This window comes from Pholis gunnellus, assembly GCF_910591455.1.
Source record: "Pholis gunnellus genome assembly, chromosome: 18".
NCBI classification, from domain to species: domain Eukaryota; kingdom Metazoa; phylum Chordata; class Actinopteri; order Perciformes; family Pholidae; genus Pholis; species Pholis gunnellus.
Window position 1 is genome coordinate 19519239 of NC_136545.1, and position 22548 is coordinate 19541786.

Consider the following 22548-nt stretch of genomic DNA (forward strand, 5'->3'; position numbering starts at 1 on the left):
TTGGCTTCTAATGGAGAGAGTGAGGGCTACCGTATCGGTGTCACACCTCCCACTGTGTGTGTGTGTGTGTGTGTGTGTGTGTCTGTGAGCGTGCATGTGTTTTCTGTGTGTGTGTGTGTGCATGCGTGTATGTCATACCAACTCAGAAATGGTCTGTTTGGGCCCTCATGGGACGTAACCCACAGCAGACTTGTCTGGCAGATGTAATGAGATATGGATGTGTGTGTGTGTGTGTGTGTGTGTGTGTCTGTGTGTGTGTGTGTGTGTGTGAAGTATAGAAAATCTACCCATCTGTGCGTGAAGTGAAATACAGTTTGGAGGAACAGTGTGAAGCACGGGGTAAAAAGAGCGTTTTTGGTTGTAAGGCTGTCAAAAGATGTTTTTCATAGGTTTTATTACGGTAGTGATATATTAAGCCAACGCAGCGCGATTAGCTGAGCGGGCTGTATCCAATGGGTGTGTGATTTAATAACCTTTTACTGGTTTAAAGCTCAGCGCGGTCACAGACACAAATTAGATCAACAATGCAAAGGCATGTTTACAACACTGGGAGGAACGTGTGTGTGCTTCCCCCCTTTCTGAGGCTTCAAACCTCTGCTGCGGACTTGGAAATCCTTCCTCAGAAAAACCCACATGCTTATTCAGTCATGCTTTTACTAAATATTACAAACCCGTCCAGGCCACACTTGACAACTGGGAAGAAACACTATTTATTGTTACATGAAACCCATTGCTTTTGGGCTAAAAGGTTTGGTTTAGTCATTCTTGAGGCCACGGTCGACATTTCGCTGCGGTTTCAGACTCTGAATGTTTGAGTTTGCAGGACGAGCGCCGTGGAAGAGCGAACCGTATCTGTGTGCAGCGCTGGCAAACCAGAAGCTATGCAGCGCAGCCCATTCACAGAAATTACAGCATATTCATTACTCCGGGCCAAAATATGGAAAATATACATATTGAATTTATTAGAGGGCTGAATCTCCGGCTATAAAGTAATGATTTTGGAAAGCAATCGCAAATTATGATACTGGGTTTCCACACACTGCTCCTCGGCATTTGTGTAATTACTGGTTGGGGAAGATTTACAGAATGGGACACACACACACACACACACACACATACAAGATGTGAAGTATTAAGTATTTGAGAAGGTTAGAAATATGCTAAAAGAATTTAAACACCCACAGCGTGTTATGCTATTCAACACCAGAATGCTTGGAGCGCTCTGTCTGCAGAAGACAACGGGCCGCTGGAGCTCAGCAGAAGGTCGACGCTGTATTCTCACAAAAATAAACTTTAATAGTAAGAAACGTGTAACAGCAGTTTTAGAAAATCAGTGTTTAGTTTACGCACAATAAAAAACACTCAACAATCAACAGGAAGTGACTGCATTAAAGAGGTTTCTTATCAAAACAAAGCGTTTTTAAGCACATTTTCAATTTACGCATAGAAAAACAAATAATATTAATTACATATAACTTTATAGTATCTATTTGTTTAGTCTTGGCTGAGATAGAAGAGTTTGTGTATCAATAAAACTGTTTATCTCAACTCCTGCTATTTGCATTACAGTAATGGATAGAAACACACTTTTTCTGGACACAATCTTACAGTTTTAGGCTAATTTTGGATGAAAACTTTTAAACCTTTAAGTGAAAAGTTCAGCTGGACACCCTGAGGGTCTTCATCACAGCTTTCACATTGGAAAGATGACCTCCCGCTATGTTTGCGTGAGCATTAACAGTCCAGAGAGAAGAGAGAGAGGAAGGTTTCTCACCTCCGGCGCAGGTAGCTGAGCATTCAGACCAGGGCAGGTGGTGCCAGGAGAAGCCCACCTCGTTGTCGCCGCTCCCCGTGCGCTGGATGGGCACGTTGAACTTGTAGCGTATTCCCAGGTTCTGCTCCTGAAGGAGGACCTGCAGACGGAGCAGCAAGGAGACGACGTAGGAATAAGAAGGTACATTTGGATCCATTTATGTATTTACGTATGAAAACAATCAGGTGCTCATTATGTGAGGGTTTGTCATCTACAAGCCGTTCACATCACACACAGTCATTGCAACCACTGTAAAAAACGTGGACTATAGCAGCTTTAAGTGCAGTTTTTTTATTTCACAGTGTGCATCTAGTGGATTTATATTAGTCTGCTGGATGCAGATGGAGACTGAGGGAGTCGCGCTTTGCAAGCCGCAAAGCGCTGTCTGGTGGTGGAGTGGCCGGTTGCTTGTCTATTCCAGTGGTGCTGTGTGGTCTGGTATTTTCAGCATTCATGTCGAGGCAGAAACCACCGAGTATTACGATCAGCTGCCTCACATTAACACACCAACATGCAGAGAGACTTGTCCTGAAACCTATTCAAAGATGTATTTAATGTGCACGAACAAAACTCTGAAACATTGTTGTTTTTAATATCCACATATAAATAGCTTTTAACCCCAAACCGCTAGCAGACGGTCACCTAAGGTTAGCAGCCAGATGTTTAAGTGGACTCAGACCAACTGCGCCCTAAAATGTACGGGACGACCTACAGAGTTGGAAATTGAGGAGTTATTTTGAGTGTCCCAAGTTCCCGGAAATTAAAGTCCCACTTATTTTGTGTACGCCACGACAAAGTGACCAATAATTCAACCTATACTGAAGAATTTTATAATAACAACGTATGGAATGAGAATGTGAAAACAATTTGAAAGGCGTCTCTCGTAGTGATGAGACAGATATTTCCCTCAGGGAGTCGGTGGAGACCAAAAACAGAGCTAAAAGAGAGAGAACACGGGACTTACACTCATCAGGTGGACACGAACAAGAATCCAATTAATGCTGCGACTGCTAGATGTGTAAACAAGCGACTGTTTACGAACAAGTTTGTTATATTAACCTAAAATGTGATGATATGTCAGGAGACTCCGGTGTGTCTGTTGCAGGACCAGCTGCTGCTCCCACGGTGTGCAACCTTTGACACATGCCAATGTTTTCTTTTGCATGATGTACAATAACGTGTAATTTATTACCATGACAATCAGGGTTTCAGTGGTAGCTCCCAGCGCCTCTAAAGACTCCGGCTCATCAGAGGGTCTCTTGTAGTGGAAGGCCGTCCCCGCGATGTCAAACTTCCTGGGCCAGTCGATGGTCCACGCTCCGTTGATGTAATAATCGTCCGCTTCAGATTTCAGCGCTAGGTCGTCGCGGAACAACAAGACGTACTTTCAGAAAGCTGAAGCAGACAGTAAACAGTAGCCCAGACAACAGGTGGAGACAATCATTTGCTGTGATGTCATCGCCAACGTTCATCATCATCATCATCATCAATTTCAGCCTCTCTGATGTCAGCTTTCTGAGCAGAGACACACACACACACACACACACGCTGTAAACGCTGACTTTCACGTGCACCGACATGTACATATACGTCTAATTTAGGAAGAGAAAGAAAACACACTTCAGGTGAAAGCTTAGACGAATCTCATGAATACCACTCTTGTCTGGTTGTCAAAACAAAAGTTGGTCTCCAAGCACAACAGATCTGAAAATATCCACTTTCTCTGCCTGGAAATGAGGCCAAAATTCAGGAGAAACGATCCAACCGCTCGCTATTCTGTCTCTCTGGCTCTGGTTCTGCAGAGTCCCCCCCCCTTCTCTTCCCTCCCCTCAAACAATAGTTTATTCCTCTTTAAAATATCACAATCCCCTTCTCAATACATTTATTTTTTAGCACATCTGGCACTGATTGTGAGCATTGTGATTTTGTCCGTTGCAGTTTACACAAGTCTCCACAGGCATGCCGGTCTCTATTTTTATATTGTCTCACTCAGTCTGCGCTTTAATAAAACATTCAACAAAAAAAAAAAAAAGCAAAACGTTGCTGACCTACATAGCAAAGACTCAGACAATGCTGCAAAAAGAAAAATATTATCTTTATCACTGGGGTCACAGATGAAATTCATAACAAAGTTACAGATTGCTTGGAAGGGACAATCTAGTCCGACACGTTAGCCAAAGTTGCACTCTTTAAACTTTGATATATAGACATCATATCCCCCATAATCCTGGTGGAGCAGGCAGCTGTCACCACGGCCCTATAAATCTGATGCAGCTCTCCGGTTCAAAGTGTAACTTAAGCCCTCCATCAACACCATCCGCTATAAATTCAACACGCTGTCACATGTCTTTCTCTTGTTAATGAAAAGACACAGAACCGGCTTAATTGAATCCGGTCGTTTGGTTGTTTTTGGGTCCGACGCTGCCGGTGTTGCAAATAGTTTTTTGTTTAGTCTGGAACGTAGCGGAAGAGTCTGGTGCCAAGAGGGCCATCACATGTGTTAAGATTCAGGGAGGTTTTTTACAGACTCTGTTTTTACGGCTTTACATTAGGCAACAGGAGATTTAACGATGGCATCTTCTAATTTGCTCTTGACACTGACGCGTGGAAATCCCTGGAAATGTGGTTGACAGAGAACCCAACAGATAATATGAAACAGCTTGATGTCGCAAATTGACATTCACCACACTGTAGTGAAATACGGGGTTTAACTGAGATTGATGGATTGATAGTGAAACAAGACTAGAGCGTCTGCAGCCACACTCGGGCCTCTGTGAGGCTGAACTAAGCATAGTGGTGCTTTGAGCGAAAGGCATGTAATGTTTACCATGACCATGCAGCTGTCATTAGTTGTGCAGGTATTTGGTCGTAAACTGAAGTAGATAATTCATCCTGAGGGGGACATGAATGTCTGAACCAAATTTGATGGAAATCCATCCAATAGTTGTCAAGACATTTCACTTAAAACCACAAACATCCACCTCAGGGTGGCACTATTGGGAACCAAAAATCTGTGAGCTTCATCCTCTGGGGAACATGAACGTCTGTACCAAATTCCATGGCAATCCAGCTAATAACAGTTGAAATATTTCACTTAAAACCACAAACATTGACCTTATGTTGGCGCTGAAGGGAATGTCGTGGGATCAACAAAGTCAGTGTGATTAATCCTCAGAGGAACACGAATGTCTGTACAAAACTGTGTGCCAATCCATCTAGTAGATGTTGAGATATTTACGTGGATAACTATTATTTTTGCCCTGCCGATTGTGGGAGGAAATGCCAGGTGATCCCAAAGTCTCTAGGATTCATCATCTGGGGAACATGAATATATGTACCAGATTTAATGGCCATCCATCTGATAGTTGTTGAGGTATTTCACTAAAAAACAAAAATGTCAACCTCATGGTAGTGCTCGAGAGACCGGCAGTGGATCGCCAAAGTCATTGAGCTTCATCCTCTGAGGACCATGAATGTCTGTACAAAATTGTGTGCCAATCCATCAAGTACATGTTGAGATAGTTCACCGGATGACTATTATTTTGGCCTTGCCGATGGTGCTAGAGGAAATACCAGGGGATCCCAAAAATCATTAGAATTCATCATCTGGAGAACATGAAAAAACTGGACCAAATTTCATGTCAATCCATCTGATAGCTGCTAAAAAACATTAAAGTCTAACCTCATGGTGGCACAAGAGGGAACGTCAGAGATTAACCAAAGTCAGTGAGCTTCATCCTCTGGGGACCTTGAATGTTTGTACCAAATTTAATGGCGATCCATTAAATAGTCGCTGAGATATTACAGCCCGGAGGACTGACAATACCGTCCATGAAGCTCGTAAAAGCTCTTGTTAGTAACTCTGAATGTGACTTTAACTCACCGATGTAATTCTTCGACATGGCCACTTCTTTGATCTCGATGTGAACGGATCCTTTTGGGATCTGAACCACCTCCATGTAGCCTGGAAGTACAAGTACGGGGGTCGTTAAGGTGGACATTTCTCCCACTCAAACTCGAAGGGAGTACATATAGAATAAATTCCAAATCACCCAAAAAGGACAAAGCAGGAGGACAAAACAATCCCCTCCTTTTTCTTTTACAGTCACACACACACACACATGGACACAGTATTTTTAGATGGTTTACTAGCCATACCATAGAAGGAGAAATATGTTTTCTCTCTCTGGAACTCTCTATAGACAGCCTCAGGCTAAAGCCAACACCAAGTCCCTATCTCTACTGCTGATTTCTGCACTCCGTGATGTAATTAATGGGAAAAAAATATCATGTTTTGATCTATATTCTGACAACATAATTCTAAATAGTCCAAAACATAACGGTCGGTGGGTAAAAAACACACAAAAAAAGGCACATTTCCATGAAAGATTATCTTCCTGGCTTCATGGATGTTTGAGACAAAAAGCTGCTTTGCCAAAAGGGCGATGAGTTACTTAGTTTGACTCACAATCTTCTCCGGTGACTCAATAAAAGCTCAATAAACAAACGGAGATCCACAGTCACAGAAACCTGAGTTTACCTCCTCTGGGTAGAGACTCGTTGAAGAGTCCTTCTGTCGCCTCGCAGGTGCTGCCGTCGCCTCCGCACACACGGCATCGGTCTTCTTTAGCGTCGGAGCTCAGGATGTTGTCGCAGCCCACATGCTTTGAAGTCAGAGACAGCAGAGAAAGTTTAAATTTAAAGACTGAAAAAATGGGGTTCAAGGTTTTAGAGGCTGTAAAAATACAAGTTCAATACTAAAGGTGTCCACAACGATTTCCCCAAATCCAGCGTTCGCTCCGGATCTCCATTGTTGATTCACGGTTCGTTTCCGTAACGTAAACTTACAAACTGAACACAATTAGTCCACAAATTAGATTGTAACGCGTCACATTGTCCCCTTTGTGCCTTTGTTCGCTTTCTTGCAGAGTTAGATGAGGAAATTGACATCACCAGAGTAAATGTCGGCAGCTATTTTAGATGTATTCTTCCTCTTTAGACAAAAATGCTTTTTAGTTTTAGTCACATTTTAGTCATTTTAGTCACTTTCATGGTTTGAGTCAAACTTTAGTCGAGGACACCTTAAAACGTTTTAGTTAATGTCGTTACATTTTAGTCTACTTTTAGTCATTACTTTAATTCTGACAGCGATTTGTTTATTTAGTCTTAGTCCCTTCTCATAAGATTATATTGAATATTTCAGTTCGTCTAATCTCGCCAAAACGTTATTTTGACATTTTAGTCAAATGTATTTATTTTATCTTGTACTCTGATCACGGGTTGAATGATTAAGAATGCAGCTTTGTTAAGATGGGCATAGACTGTATATAATTAAATTAAATTAAAATGAAAGAAATGAGTGATTGATTACTCTACGACTCTATTAGCGGCAGACTATATGGCTGCTTTTGTTCATTTAATGGGATCTGTTGACAGTAAGAAAAACAAAGAATACCTCCAGACTGATCCTTTAACAGCTACATTGATCATAATCGCCGTTAACTTGGCAGGTTTTTACATGTAAAACATGTGAGCGCTCATAAAACATGACGGGTTTAAACTAGCCGGCGTAACAGATGAAAAGTTGTTGGCTTCATATCAGCTTTAATATGCAAAGCCGTATGGAGCCCATTAAATATGATATCTGTGCTCAGTTTGCAGTGATTGCTTCATCGCTACTTGATTGGTACAGTGATGCCTCGGAGCTTTAAAGCTGGAGCAGGTTAAGAGCCGTGTTTTCATTATTTCCCCGCTTTAAGGGCTCAAACACCAGCGGTTTATAGACTCATTAGGGCAAATTAGCATTATGGAAATATTTGTTATATTTTAGGTCCAGTCTGTGGTTCGGTCTACTGCAATATATATATATATATATATATATATATATACAGTATGTACAAAGGAAGTATTTCCAAGTTCACTTTAATACAATTTACATCAAAACGTCGAGACATTTGCTCTTTTTCATCTCTGCTCTCCGTGTTCAGTGTTTTTAAAGTTAACCGTTTTATTTTCTCTGTATGTTAATGTGTTCAGTGTAAACAACAACAACTTTAATCATCCTGCCTCTTAAAAACACAGCTATAACTTTTATAGTTGTTTGTTTCTTTTATAATAATCCTGGAATGACAAGAATATGTTTTGTTTTATATGCAAGATATAAAAACAGTAAAGATGACCTGAATTGTAGAATTAATATGTTTGAGACTTGAGACAGCATAAAAAATACAAATAACAAAACAATAAAGATTTCATCAACCAATGAATTAGCAGTGATGATGACATCATTATGCGTCATCAGAGACACAGCTGTCATTTTTCCATTTTTAAAATGCAACAGATTGCATTTTGGGATTGTTAGCAGAGAGTAACTGTATTAGAGCTGCAACAGAAAATGCAAGTTTTCTGATAATTGATGATGATCTGGTTGCTTCTCCAGTGTGAGGATTTTACTGGTTTTCTCTGTTTTATATCTTCACAAACTGTATATATATTGTTGGGCTTTTTGACTGCTGGTCAAACAAAACAGGAGAAATGTTTTAACAAGTTACGGATCAAACAATTCATCTAGAAAATGATTTGCAGGTTAGTTGATAATAAGCAGAGCATGAATGTCAGAGATTAGTGGTGATGCTGTGTGACAGTGAAACAGGGAGGATTACTGTTCCACTCCTCCTTTGGATCTCCCACTTCTTTATTCTCTCTTATCACCATCCCTCCCCTCGGCTTTTCATAATCTCTCTCCGTATCTCCAGCACCTGTAAACAGCATCGCAGCTTTTCGCAGAGTTTCTGAAAGCTTTCCAAGCAGACGGCGTTCTGGAGATTTATCACCCGGAGAGCCGGCGGCCTCTGAAATATAACGACGCGCTGGATCCAGTGTGGAAATAAACCTGCTATGCTCCTTGTGGTGGCGAATATTCCACCTCTTACAATCCTCTGACCCATTAAAACACGCACCATGTTGTGTTTTTACATTAAAATCAAAGTAATGTCGTTGGCACAGACGCCGCATTTTCACGCCAAATCGTACGGTCGGGTGTAAGTCAAAGCAAATATTCAGAGCGAGGAACCAAAAAGTTATTTCAGCTGCATCTCAGAACAACGCACCCTCATCCACACACAAACCGTACAAAATGATTTATGCTCGTGGAAACAAAGAGCACCGACTGCCAACTCCTTTCAATAAAATGTTATTAAATCAGCCTTTTTAAATATATATATATTTATATAAAATCATTATTCAATCACAACAATGATTTTTGTGTTTGTTTTGTCACAAAACAATTCTTGCCGCGGCTGCAGAGGCCCGATAAGAGTCAGAGAAAGCCGAGCCAGTCCTTCCATCACAATAAGCCACAAACAGAAACTCAAAGGTTCGATTGTTCTTCACTGTTCACTGGAGAATCGGCTTTTTTTCTGCTTTGGCAGTCGTGTTCACGCAATCAGCAATCTAGTAAACTGTGCGGTCAAAGATTTAAAACGTTTTTTTTATAACTGGCGCTGCAGCTGAGGAACCTCTCAGCTCAGATAATGTTGAGCTAACATGTCACTCTCGCTGTAATTTGACCAAATATCGGAGGTTAGCAGCACAAACGACCACAAGAGCCCACTGAGGATTAAGTCATCGTGCGGTGGCTCAATTTATGTGTTCAGGGCAGGAGATGCTTGGTGTTTTTATTGCCTCTGACATTCATTTCACAAGTAAAACAGTCAATAATAATACTGGATTTAGGATGGCACAGTGCCAGTTAGTGCATCTACATCTCATTTCACGTTTTTGCAAAGTTCCCTGATTGGAAACAGGATCGATCAAATATTCATAACAATAAGTCGTTTCTTCAGTAGAATATGTTCTCTGCGGCTTTTCTTTACATTTATAATTATTTAGTATTTTTATATGACTGAAAAGATCAACCCCTGTATGAAAAGAAAAAACTAAACTACAACGTGACCGTCTCAACTTCCTCTTACTCGCTTTTTTCCCCGAGCTTTCAACCACATCTTACAGTCTTCCTCAGCGCGTGTTTGCTCATCATGTGACCTGTTTTGTGGAACTTTTGGTCACATGACAACAGGTGCAAACTCACATCATAACTGCATCCGCTGAGGACGACCGTGACATGCGGGTGAAAGTGCCAACCAAAAAAAAAAGCCAGTAAGTTGAGATTTTCTTGTCAAAAAGAAGTGAAAGTTTACAGATTTTCAATCAAGTTTGAAGCCAAATCATCATTGAGATTTCCGCCTAATGTTGGCCGAGTGGTGGTTAAAGGAAAACTATGGTTTATTATGATGTGGGTTTCATTGTTTAAGTATGAACACGTGACTTTAGGCTTTTTTCAAATGACCATATCTGAGAAAACGCCGCCCCCTTACCTTGCACTCTCCGTTGATGCAGATGTCCAGAGAGTCGGCCTGACATCGGGTCCCATCTATGACGGCAGGAGAGCGCTCTGTGTAGAAGTTATAACCCTCTGCCAGGCAGTTCAGCGCGCAAGGCTTAACACCACCTGGTTACACACACACACACACACACACACACACACAGACACACGGTTATCTCCATGACCTGAATGCTAAATCGCACAACTCGAGAGATGTTGAAGCCAGCTCGGGGATCTCCTCTCCACTTTATTGACAATAATACTCATGTGGAGGAAAGTCAGCGGTGCTTCAGATCTAAAAAACCTCCCCGAGCCGTACGTCACTGTAACGCCGACGGAGACGGCGCCCGCTGCCAACAACAACCCGGCTGACATCAACGCGCAGGTTATCTGCTGTTTACACATGGAGGCTGGCAGCTCACAGAGCGCTGCGAGTCAGGAGGTGATGGATTCGACAAAAACAGACCCCGTGTGATAAAAGAGATCCAACTTAAGCCGAAAGAAAACAAAAGCCGTGTTTACATGCTTCGAACTTTTATCACTTTTTCTCGCGTTTTTTTCTTTTTTTAGCGAAGTGGATATTTTCCATGACCTGAAAGACGTCAGAGAGAATTTGTTGGGAGACTGACACAAAGCATGTACCGCTGAACTCCCGCCAAGAGACTCTTGACACGAAGTGCGTCAGGACGTTTGTCAAAAAATGTGAAAATCTCCCCGCGGTGGAAACGATCCGGGAGACCAGCGAGGGTCTCCGAACGCAGCACAGTGTGCAGGAATCTGAAGAATTCTGTTCCCATCAAAGAGACCGTCCCACTGTTGGTGTTCACCGGGTACACAAGACAGACACCTGTGACGCAAAGAGGAACATTTTTACAGCTCAGCACTTAGAGGAGATTAGATGTATGAAAGATTCTGCAGCCAGCTGCATGAAATAACCGTTAGCCGAGTTTACTGAGCGAGGATTTACACATCACTAAACTAAAGTTACTGTGAGGAACTTTATCTGGTTCTGAACCAGTCTCAGTGTAGTCCTGATCCTCTATATGAACCAGTCTCAGTGTAGTCCTGATCCTCTATATGAACCAGTCTCAGTGTAGTCCTGATCCTCTATATGAACCAGTCTCAGTGTAGTCCTGATCCTCTATCAGACCTCCATCAGTAAAGAGACCATCAGAGAGAAGATGGTCTGTTTCTATAGAGTTATTCTTAATGCTCGTCATCGGAGCCACCGGGTCGGATTCTGGTGAAACCAGATGAACTCATGCAGGTTCACCAGAACCTCCTTCAGCTCAGACTCCAGCAGAGACCGGTCCACCGTGGACAGACCCAGTTCCTCCAGCAGAGACCGGTCCAACGTGGACAGACCCAGATCCTCCAGCAGAGACCTGGTCCACCGTGGACAGACCCAGATCCTCCAGCAGAGACCGGTCCACCGTGGACAGGCCCAGATCCGGCTTCACCTGCAGCCTTGGACCTGCAGTCGGAGCTCCGGAGGGAGGAGGAGAGCTCAGCTCCCGGCAGCAGCAGCAGTGTCTCCTCCTCCTCCTCCTCCTCCTCCTCCTCCTCCTCCTCCTCCTCCTCCTCCTCCTGCAGGAGCAGAGCTCCTCCTCTCTGGGAGTCAACAGCGTACCCCAAAGTACCCCCATTTGGGAAACACTGAGGTACGGTATTTTATTTGTACTTGATTTAGGTAACTGCTAGTTTCAAACTAGTTATTATTTACTTGGAGCTTAAGATGGACTTTACACACAAACATATCGAAAGCCCTGAACCACATTCAATCAATCAGCGAAGCCGAGTCTTCTGGGGCTTTAAAAGGATTTACGAACAGCTGGTGCAACCCGGTCCTGAACTCACCGCCGGTGTACGGCTTCCAGTTGTAGTACTTCCCACGGAAAGGCATGCTGTCGAAGTCGGCGCACTGCTTCTCTCGGAAATCACGAGATCCTGCGGGACAGGCCTAAAAAATAAATAAAAGAGAAAACATTTTAAAAGAATTAGAGTACCAAGTAAACTCCACATGACTGCTCACCATTTTATTCATCTCCACACAACACGGACATCTATGAACAGACGCTTCAGTTCAGTCCCCCAACAGCAGACGAGATGGAAAGACTGACTGGGAAAATGGATCAAATGTTTGCATATTTACTAAATCACTGATCACGCTCGTGATGTCATGGAGGCTGGAGGCTGTTTTCTTTTGTTGTTATTGACATCAAAATATTTTCCAATAAGTATTAAAGACTGTTGTGGAGTAAAGCAACGACAGACTTTTCTAATCAATTCCCTATTAAACTGCCAACATTACCCAGCTATGATTATGTAACTGAGGGAAAAAAAAAGAAATAAACTTGATGTTTACTGTGATGGATTACACAAAGCAAAGTTTTAAGAGTCTGCCAACTGATTTTCATGTCATAAGAAAAATTAATGGAAAGTGATGCATAACTGGAACAAAAACACCCATAAATCCAGAAATCTGTTGCATGCATTCAAAAAAACGTCAGAAAGAAAACTGCATGATTTGTAGTCAAGGAGCTAAAACTTCTTAAAGATCTAAAGACGCAGGCTCGTTAGTTTTTACCATTTGTGAATTACTCTGGGATGTTTTTATTTGCATAGACAGCATCATTATTACCAGCTGGACAAAGTCTGCATGAGATGTCCCATTTGATCTTCGGACATTAAAACAGACGAGCCTTCTGGATCTCCTGATTGAGAACAGTGTGTTCTGCATGTGAAGGCTTTTTTGCTTTGTTTTGGTGAGCTGATGTTGCTCCAGTAAAAAAAAAAAAAAAAAAGTGGAAAAAGTGGAAAGAAACACTTTATTGGTGTGAAAAGGTCCTTAGAAACCCCCAAACACTCTCCCCCGGGACAGATAAAAGCTCTCGGGTCAGAGCTGTATTTCACATGCTGAAAGCGTTCCACTTTCATTACCGCTCGAGTGTTTTCTCCAACGCCAGCTTTAAACTCGCACATCAAACATGCAGATCGAGTCCGAAGAGGCAGGATAATATTATCACAAGTGTGTGTTGAAAAGACGACACGTGGCCCAAAATGAGATTTACATGTTAGAACACGTGTTGGAAACGGAGGAAAGAACTTCAAAGATCACATCAGTCGAGCTGCCAGTAAGTATCATCGATCTACCTGCTGCTCGTGTTTCGGATTTATCGTTCCGTCCGTAAAATGTCAGAAAACTAAAAAGAAAAAGTTTATGTGTATGTCACGGGGACCTCGATATGTCTCGAGAAAGGTCCTTCTGACCAAAACGTCGACTCTTGTTTAAATAAATCAGTGCAGAGGTGTGTGGAGGAGTGGACTCTTTTCTTTGGAACTGGATCTTCTTCTGTGGTGCTTAGCTTCTGACAATCACCCCAGAGCCCAAAGGTGACGATTCAAGTTGTTGTACACTTAAGTGTATATTTTCAATATGTTCGTTCTGCACAACGTGATTTGAGTCGATGCCTTTTTGTCTCCCAAACGTTGTGGAAGTATAACACTAAATTGCCCTTTAATGGGCCTGCATCCAATCAGAGAGGCTGCTGCATGTAGCGTCATGCTAACGGAGGCAGCTTGACAATACAAAGTGACCTCACACAGGACAGACGTAGTAGCAACAGGAAGGGCCGGAGGCACCGTTCACAGATACTATCTGACGGCTGATCAATGTCAAAATAGCATTTATGCATGTAAGTGTGTGTGTGTGTGTGTGTGTACATCTGGTGCTCACACACACATTTCCCTGCACTAGGTGTGGTCAGTGTGATGAAATAGCGGTTGGGGATGTTGTTTGTTTTCCAAAGAAAACACTCGGCGCTTGCTCTCGGCTGTTATTTTTAAGAATTGCGGTTAAACGTCCACCAGGACCCTCACTATTTCAATTTTCACCTTGTGAAAAAAAAACCCACCTAAAAAATAGTTGAACAGAGATCTCAGCTTGCAGCCAATGTTAAATATTTGTTTAAAGCTTTGCTCCAGACCTAAAAGAAATAATTAAAAACTGCTTTTCACGAAATGTGCTCTGAAACTTTCATCATCGCTCGACTCAAGTGAAATGTCACAAACAATATGTGAACTATTCAGTGACAAAGAGACGAATGAACACAGAAGTCCTCGGGGGGAAATATTGAATTGCTGAAAACATGTCAGAAAGCTTAAAGGCAGCGCGGCGCTGCTCGCTAACATGCTCCTTATAAAGCCTGTAAGATAACACGCTGTGCAGCAGTCAGGACTATCTCAGTCCCCTCTACAGACCAGAGCATCCATCAGGAGGACAGTTTAGTCTCCAAGTCGCTTGTATACTTTGCTCTAAATACCACGCAGACAAGAGTAAAAAGAAAAAACAGGGAAGAAACTCACGTCGGTGTTACAAGATCTGTAACGTTTCCTCTCCCCGAGGCAGTACTTCCCTCCTCCAGACGGGCTGAGACACACACAGGAGAATGAAATGAGAGAGGACACACTTCACATCAAGCACCGTAAATCACAACATTACAACAAAAAAAAAAAAAAAATCATCTTTTTGGCGAATGGAAGTGAGCAACATTTTTTGGTGAAAAAAAAAAAGTGTCTCTGCCAGAAGACAGAGTGTGTTTGTGCATTTTGCTGCTCCTGCTGAGTGTGTGAGCCGGTGATTCATTCATGAAACCCAAAGCTGCTCTCAGAGCTCTGAAGTGTGACATTTTAGATTCTCCTTCTCTCCTCGTCGACTCCGCACGTCTGTGGACGGGTTTTATCCTTCGCCTCACCTTCGTCAGCCTCCTCTTCCTCGACTAAGTAATGAATGTGCTGGAGGCCGGTGTTTTCTCTGCCTCCCCTTCCTCACCGAGCGCCAGCGATCACCTTACACAGGTGTTCCACATTATGCCCCCCCCCCTCCCTCTGGTTCACCCCGGCTCTCTTCTCGTGTCTCCCCATGACCCGTCTGACGTAATATCTAGACTCCCACAAACAAAGGAACGCAACGCTGGAAGGAGGATAAAGACGCAAAACAGGACAGAGAGAGAGCTGCGTCTTGACTTAGCTTAGCACGCGCTACATCGGTGCGGCTTAAACATCGTGAGGACGAACGTCTGTGTTTGTAGTTACATTCGAAGATGTCCAGGACGACCTTGAATGAACTCTCTTCAGGGGATTTTATGTCTGTTTCTCTGCAGCGAGACGTCTTTTGAAAGAAGAAGAAACACTACGAGGGCTGTCCTCGACCGAAGAAAATGTTAGTCAACTAACATTTAATCGATTAATTGATTTAAATGACAAAGGTTTTTTGGATATCTCTTTGTATCACTCCATAAATCTAAAGTTTGTTTGGTAATAAAGTGTTGTATAGATGTGAACAAAGCCCTCTGTAGAAACCTTCAGAATATAGAGAGGAATGAAACTGTAAAGAAATCTACAGACGTAAACAGACAAAGTAGTAAAATAAACATCTAAATGTGTGTTTTGGATGTTTTCTTTCCACTAGTCTGAATGAAGACATGTTATGGAAGCAAAATAGACTAAAAAAAGTGCATGAAAATGTTTTTGCCTGGGGTCGTCTGTTACTGTTTTTAAGAAAAAGTCATCGTATGCTGTAATGAAAGAGCCACTATGGGAGTTTTTCCCTTGGACGGAGGAATACTTGCGTCAGAGACGTATTAGCTCTACTCCCACTCAGGTGCAACATACATCCACACAGCCTACACACAGACACACACACACAGACACACACACACACACCTGTAGGCAGGACCTGGATGTGTGTGTTCAGCTTGCTGTGGCTTACTTTGCCTACTTACGCTGGGCTGTCACAGTGCCTCATGGAGGAGGACACACCGCCCCCACAGGTCCTGCTGCACTCCCCCCACGTCGACCAGGGCCCCCAGCCTCCGTCCACGCTCTGAGGCCAGGTACCGAACGCCACACAGTCCCCCTGGTAGCACCACTGAGAGAGAGAGAGAGAGAGAGAGAGAAGAGAGAGAGAGGGAGAGAGAGAGAGAGAGAGAGAGGCTTTGAGTCTTCAGGCAGTAGAGTTGAGTCATTTCTGAGACACATTGTTTTAGAGACGTCACCATGACATCATTACAACACAGAATACCTCGGTGTCGCTTCTAGTTGTGTTCGAGCTCACAATAAATCTGTGTGTAGTGAAATGTAGACTATACAGACTCTGACTGATGTGTTATACAATAACACATTCTCTTTAAACACACACACACACACACTAACTTGTGACTACACCATTGGCCCTATCATTTAGGGATTTGTGCTTAGTTGCTTGTTTTTTCCCAGAGTGCTGTGAGAAGATTAACTTTCTGTTTCTGTCTTATTACAGCGAGACAAAGAAATATCACAATCTTCCTCTTACAAATCAAACGATGAATTCATAACCAATCAAACAAATTCAATTTAATGCATTCAGGGGTTTTGCTGCTACAGCCGTACGTATTCTAAAAAGCATTTTAAACATCTTATCAGTTTAAGACACATGTATTTGGTGGGCGTATTTTTTCACTTTGGACAGAGCCGGGCTAGCTGTTTCCCCACTGCTTCCACACTTTATGCTAAGCTAAGCTAACCACGTCCTTATTTCCCAGCTCTAAATACGACTTGAACGTTGGAAGGAACCGAATTGTTTTCATCACAGTTTCACGTTTACGTTGCTAAGATGCTAAATGCTAATTTATTTGAGATTCATAGAATAGGTTTTCTTTTCTTTTGTGCATTTTCTTACTCCAACAATTGTGTGATTATAATGATCTTGAACACATTCTTTCCTATCAAAGCTTAATTAACGGAGCAGCTTCTTAAACTGCTTGTGCATGCGTTCGTGTTGTCGTTGAGTGTTTCCTGAGCAGCGTGAGGAGGCGTCCGAGGCAGGTGAGGGATGGAAAAGCACCGTGCCGTGTTTCAGGAGCGTCTTAAGCCTCGTGCTAAGCTGTGTGCACAGCTCCGGAGGGAAGAGGGGATCAGAATCGGCCCCTTTGTCTCTCCAACTGTGTCAGTGGGTTAAGAAGACGGGGACGGGTCAAGGTGAGGGCCGCCGTCCCTCCTTCTCCGAGTTGTTCATTCACGTCCTGAGACGCCGTCTAAACCAGATTAGCATCGGGAGGAGGAGGGAGACCGGTGGAGACACGGAGGCCCCTTGAATGACACAATAAAACTCTCTCTCTGTCGGTCAGTTTCTGTGTCTCTCCCGCCTCCCCCCTCTGCCCTCACCCTCTCTCCCGGCTCCTGTTGGAAGGGCCTCTCTCCATTACACGCTGGGTGAGAAATGGCTGACATTCATATTCCTTTGAAGCCGTTCCCCCCCGGCGGGGGCAGACAGGGTACGCCACTGGCTCTCCTAAAGCTGCTCCGAAAGCTGTTCCAAAGCCCCCCCGGCTCAACCTGGGGCCCCCTGTGTTGTCCAGGACCCTGTCCGCGGGCCCCGGTCCTCAAAGGCTCCACTGAGCTAATGGTAATCACGGGTGACAGCTCGTGACATTCTGCTATTCTTTCCTTTTAGACCTCGGACCATCCGGTGACAATGGCCGCCGTAATCCGTGTTAAAACTGTCTCCCCCTAACCTGGCTGGCATCAACAGTGGGCTGATGACCTCAAGCCTGGCCCGCATGTCTGTCAGTGTGTGTGTGTGTGTGTGTGTGTGTGCATAGCATGAGATCACACTCAGGGGCCGGCGCACCGTTCCAGAGAGGAACAGATGCAAGTGGAGGCAGTGAGCTAACACTAATTTCTGCACACAGAGAAGGTTTTTTTAATAGAGTCGTCCGATACAATTTGTTTCCTTTCCGATACCTGAACTTTGTGTCTCGCCGACATCGTGTACCGATCCGATACCGGCGCGTCTCTGAACCCCAAAAGCCCGCCGGCGGGATTGAAAAGCATGTTTTTCTTCAAAAACAATCACCACAAATACACCGCTCATCACAGCCAGAAGCTTTATAAACCAGCATCATCGTTGGATCTTCAACTTTCCGACGGTCCGCGAACGCTTCCATCGGAAAAAAGCAACCAAAAGTAAATATGGGCGGTTTGAGGCTCTGATTGGACAGAATCTGGCGTCATTGGATCAAATCAAACAAGATCTAAGATGTGAAAATAAATCTTTAATTACTCACAATTCAAACCAACGTATATATTGCTTTGTATTTAGGAGTCATGAACCCATGACGGATATAAATAAAACAGCGATATTTCACTGAGCACCAGCTTCTGGCTGTGATAAACGGTGTATTTTTGGCGATTGTCTCTAGAAATTAATTAAAGCTGCTAAAATATCTTTTAATTTCAATGGGGGGGGAATACAAAAAAGTCCTAAGCCTGTGCCCATGTGTTAATATCGCTTGTTATATGCCAAATAAAATCACTTTTAACTTTTGTTTTTATTCAAAACCCCTTCCCCTCGTCAGCTAGCAGAGAGATCACAGGTCAGAGGTTTGTGTTAACGTCGTGGGTGAGGGATATCTTTAAAACCACACTCATCCCCAGATGCCGCTCGGTAATATGTGGTGAGTCTTTTAACTGCATGAGAAACACTGGATGACTTACCCCTTTGTCAATGCTGCCAGTCTGGCACAGAGTCCCCTCTGCTGCAGGGATACTGTTGGTTACACAGCGGTTGCTTTTGCTAAGGCACCAGAGCTCTCTACACACTTCCTAGGAAAGAAGGCAAAAGCAAGTTGGTCAGAATAAGTCAATTCGGGCAGACTGGGGAAAGGTGAGGATGATTTATCGGGTAGCATTTGATGTTTTTCTTCTCCAAACACATTGATATTCATCTATTAATCTGAGAGATTGAAGATCAAATGGGAGGAGTTGATGAGACAACATTGAGAAACGTTCGGAGCCCATGTGCTTCGGATCACGGTGCATCTTGAGCAACACGCCGAGGTTCACCGTTAATGTTCTCTTATGAGAAATGAAGAGTCAGCTGGATCAACACCGTGACTAACGTTTGCTCACGTTCACCTCAGGACCACACGGGACCGTGACATCAGTTCAAGAAATCAAATTTCTGCTTCTTCGGGGAAATAAAAGAGTGAGCAACAGGCCTCCCAAGTCCCAGATAAAGACGACTTGTGGGCCTAACAAATATCTTTAGTATTACTGAGCGGTCTGAATAAACATGTCCGTCTTCTCCTCCTCAATCCGCGAGTCTGGAGCGTAAGGAGAATCCATTTAGATGGATAAAGGAAGGGAGTGTGTGTGAGAGGGAGATAGCGAGCAGACAGCACTAAGTTGCCCCCAAATAAATAAAACCATAAAGTGAACACATGTTACGAGGACAGCTCTGCACAACCTCGCATTAGATTTCCCATTAAACCGAGCCGGGTCGCCCCCGCGTCTCCACTTCAAAAGGCTTTTACGGGACAATTGTGTACGGCAGAAGAGCGGGCTCATGAAAAAGAGTTACGATCCGGCGCATAGATTCTGACCCCCGGGGTCAGTAAATATACGCCGCGGCCCCGCGACTCCCCGAGCCTATCCAGATTAAATAAAGCTGCAAACTGGCACATCTCTGGTCGCAGCGCTTCCCCTTCTGCCAGCTGGTTTCAATAAGCGGTCTCCAGTTCACTATAAAGGTCAGCGGCCCGGCCTTTAACGTGGACGTGGGCCCGATGGATTTACGCAACGAGAGAACAAGCCGGCGATACAAAAAAAAAAGAAGAAGAAGAACAGGGGCACTGAGTAAAGGGCCTCGCTAATATAGCCGTCAAAGGTTTGTTTGTTTTTCATACCTTCAACTCACAGTGTCACGTTTGCCTAAAAAAATGACCAAATTATTGCTGTAAATCACGCTGAACTTCCTCTCTGGACATCTGTGTTACTTTTCCCACCTCTGAACACAGTCTCACGCTGTGATGAGTGTGTGGGACCCCCCGCGGTTCTTTAAAAGTTCGGAGTTGGGTTGAAGGCCCGCGAAGGTGTCGTCGGCCATATACAGCGAAATATCACTCTTGTATTGCTCAATCGTTTTTGGTACTTTGCTCCCTTCTTAGATTGTTTGATTTGATCCAATCATAGCCTCAAACCCACCAAATCATCATTAAAGTTACAATCTCGAAGATCTCTGTTTTGTCCTCTTTGGCGGCACCTGTGGCCAACTGCGGTAACTGCAGCTATGTTTTTTGGATCTCTTTTCCCCCGGAGATCGGAATGGGACCGTCCATAATACTGGGAATGTAAGGGCTTTCATCAGAGGGCCATTGGCTCAATCACCATTTGGCTGATAGACGGTGACTTAACAGACGTGTATTTAAAGGAAAATCTAAAAAAAAAAAATAAAGAGAAGAGCCTACAGCCAGCTAGACGGTCCGTAGTGTAGTGTGCTGGCATGCTAACATATGCTAATCAGCACGGAAATTAGTTTTGCAGAAATTTGGTCATGAACCAAAGTTTACGACTAACTTATCATTTGGGGAAACGAAACCATTCTTAAAGGCACGATGAGCAGATTTGTCGGTTGCGGTTTGTAAACAAACATTCGGAGTTGGCCCCTCCTCCACGGCTCAATGAGGGGTTTTTTCGCCGCCATTTTTGTAGTTTCCTGATGGACGCGTGCTTACAATCTTCCACCTGTTTGCTACGTTTTAATTGCACTTCATGTGTTGACAGAGGGATTATTTTTGTATCTCATTCTGCATTTAACCATCCAGTATTACGCAACAATGAGAGAAAAGGTGGGAAGAATAAAACAACATTTTATTCAGCAGAACTTCCTGATCTGAACAATCACCTCGTGACCTTTTATAGGGTCCGGACCCCCCGGTTGGGAACCGCTGCTCTACATTACTGTTCCCAGTTTAACCCAGTTGAACACATGTGTGTGTGTGTGCTGGTAAATTCCCATCCTGTCCTGAAGATGAATGAATGTTAGAATTTTATAGTTTTCTGTGGTTGAAAAACACAATAAATCATGTTGTTATCTTACAGTCTAAACCAAACTTGTTTCACCATGAAATATTAAAACGACAATATGACGTTATTTATTGTAATATTAAGAGATAAACTTTAATGTGCTGTGGCTAAACTTTGCCTCGTTTCCCATCGCTGTTTTCTTTCGCAGCAGAAAATGATAAGAAAATACGACTAACGTTCATCAAAATGTGGAAAAAGTTCAGCCGGCTGGGCTTCAGAAACCAGACTCTTCCTCTCATTAGACCTTTTATCCATTTCTGTGGTCGCGTCTGTCCTGTAAGCCGTCGCAGAGGGCATCGCTTTCCCAGATGGGAATAACCGCGATGCAATAGATCTGTTTGTCAGACGAAATAAAAAACTCCAATCCAGCTCCGCTGAATCCGTGCTGGAATCCAATCCGCTCATAAATGTGTGTCTTTCATGCCGATCTCAAACCACAATTATGAGCTTAGGAGCCAAAATGACAGGGCTTGATTTTGGGGCCCGTTATAATCTGCTGTCTTTCAATGAAATGAAATAACTCTGTGATCTCAGCTAATCTCGGTCCTCCTTTTCCTCCAATATTTACGTAACGCAAAACAAAATCACGCTGTTGTTCATTAAATCTTTGAGGATTTCTTTCAGCCGCTCATTTTACCGCCTGGTTGTTCCTCGTCTTTCACTGCCTGTGTCACTTCATGCGCTGAGGTTTTCTCATTATCATTACCGACTTAAAGATGAGGGGAGTGTTGACTTCCATCCTTCATCTCTTCATCTGGGTCGTTTGTAGATTAAAAAGGAGAATAAGGCACCGCGTGGAAAGACACCCACGAAGCAGCTCCGGTCGTCGGACGATAATAAAACAATTATCTTCCTCGCGATGTTTACCCGCCTTTTAATCTCGACAAGGAAATATTAACTTGAAGAAAGCTGTCAGTAAGGACCGAAACATGCCGTAGCTGTACATCAACACCTCGTATTAGATCGGAGATTTAACAGACATGAAAATGGAGCTTGTGTTATCAGTTACCTTCGGATCGGGGGGGGTTTTGCATTTGGACGTCATCTATTTTCATCCAAAGTGTCTCTTAGCTTCACTCGATGGCGGAGTGAAAGCAGGTTGTCACAGAGAGGAAGGAGCCACGATATCGCTAATATCCTTTAAGGTCTAATAACTTGTGAATATAATTGATTTATGGATGTTTTTTTCTCAGCTGGCTTCAGCACTGTTCATATCTGAATAAGATATTTGTTTACATCCTTTCCATGTCCAGTCCTGTGTGTGTGCAACGCCACAGTGAGAATGTACGACTTAGAAAACTAGAGTTTCACGAGCAGTTCAAACAATAAGACAGCGATGCCCCTGTGGGTCGGCGGGAAGATGAAAGATGCTGGTTTCTTACCCCATACTTGCACTGGCGTGAGGAGGTTCCATACTGGAAGCGACACTGCTCGTCTGCATCGTACA

At 43.5% G+C, this 22548-nt stretch overlaps 1 protein-coding gene across 2 annotated transcripts in view; it reads right to left on the reverse strand.

Annotated features, from left to right (window-relative positions):
- adamts6 (ADAM metallopeptidase with thrombospondin type 1 motif, 6) overlaps positions 1 to 22548 on the reverse strand; it is a 51716-nt gene that overhangs the window by 8579 nt on the left and 20589 nt on the right. For both annotated transcript variants that reach the window (XM_079179481.1, XM_079179482.1), the window contains 10 exons: positions 22484 to 22548; positions 18732 to 18839; positions 15980 to 16125; positions 14562 to 14625; positions 12054 to 12156; positions 10189 to 10322; positions 6354 to 6477; positions 5697 to 5777; positions 3006 to 3169; positions 1775 to 1913 (listed from right to left, as the gene is read on the reverse strand). The exon at positions 22484 to 22548 is cut by the window's right edge and continues 77 nt beyond it. In XM_079179481.1, the coding sequence (XP_079035607.1) occupies positions 1775 to 1913; positions 3006 to 3169; positions 5697 to 5777; positions 6354 to 6477; positions 10189 to 10322; positions 12054 to 12156; positions 14562 to 14625; positions 15980 to 16125; positions 18732 to 18839; positions 22484 to 22548 (1128 nt within the window). The remainder of the gene's footprint in view (positions 1 to 1774; positions 1914 to 3005; positions 3170 to 5696; positions 5778 to 6353; positions 6478 to 10188; positions 10323 to 12053; positions 12157 to 14561; positions 14626 to 15979; positions 16126 to 18731; positions 18840 to 22483) is intronic.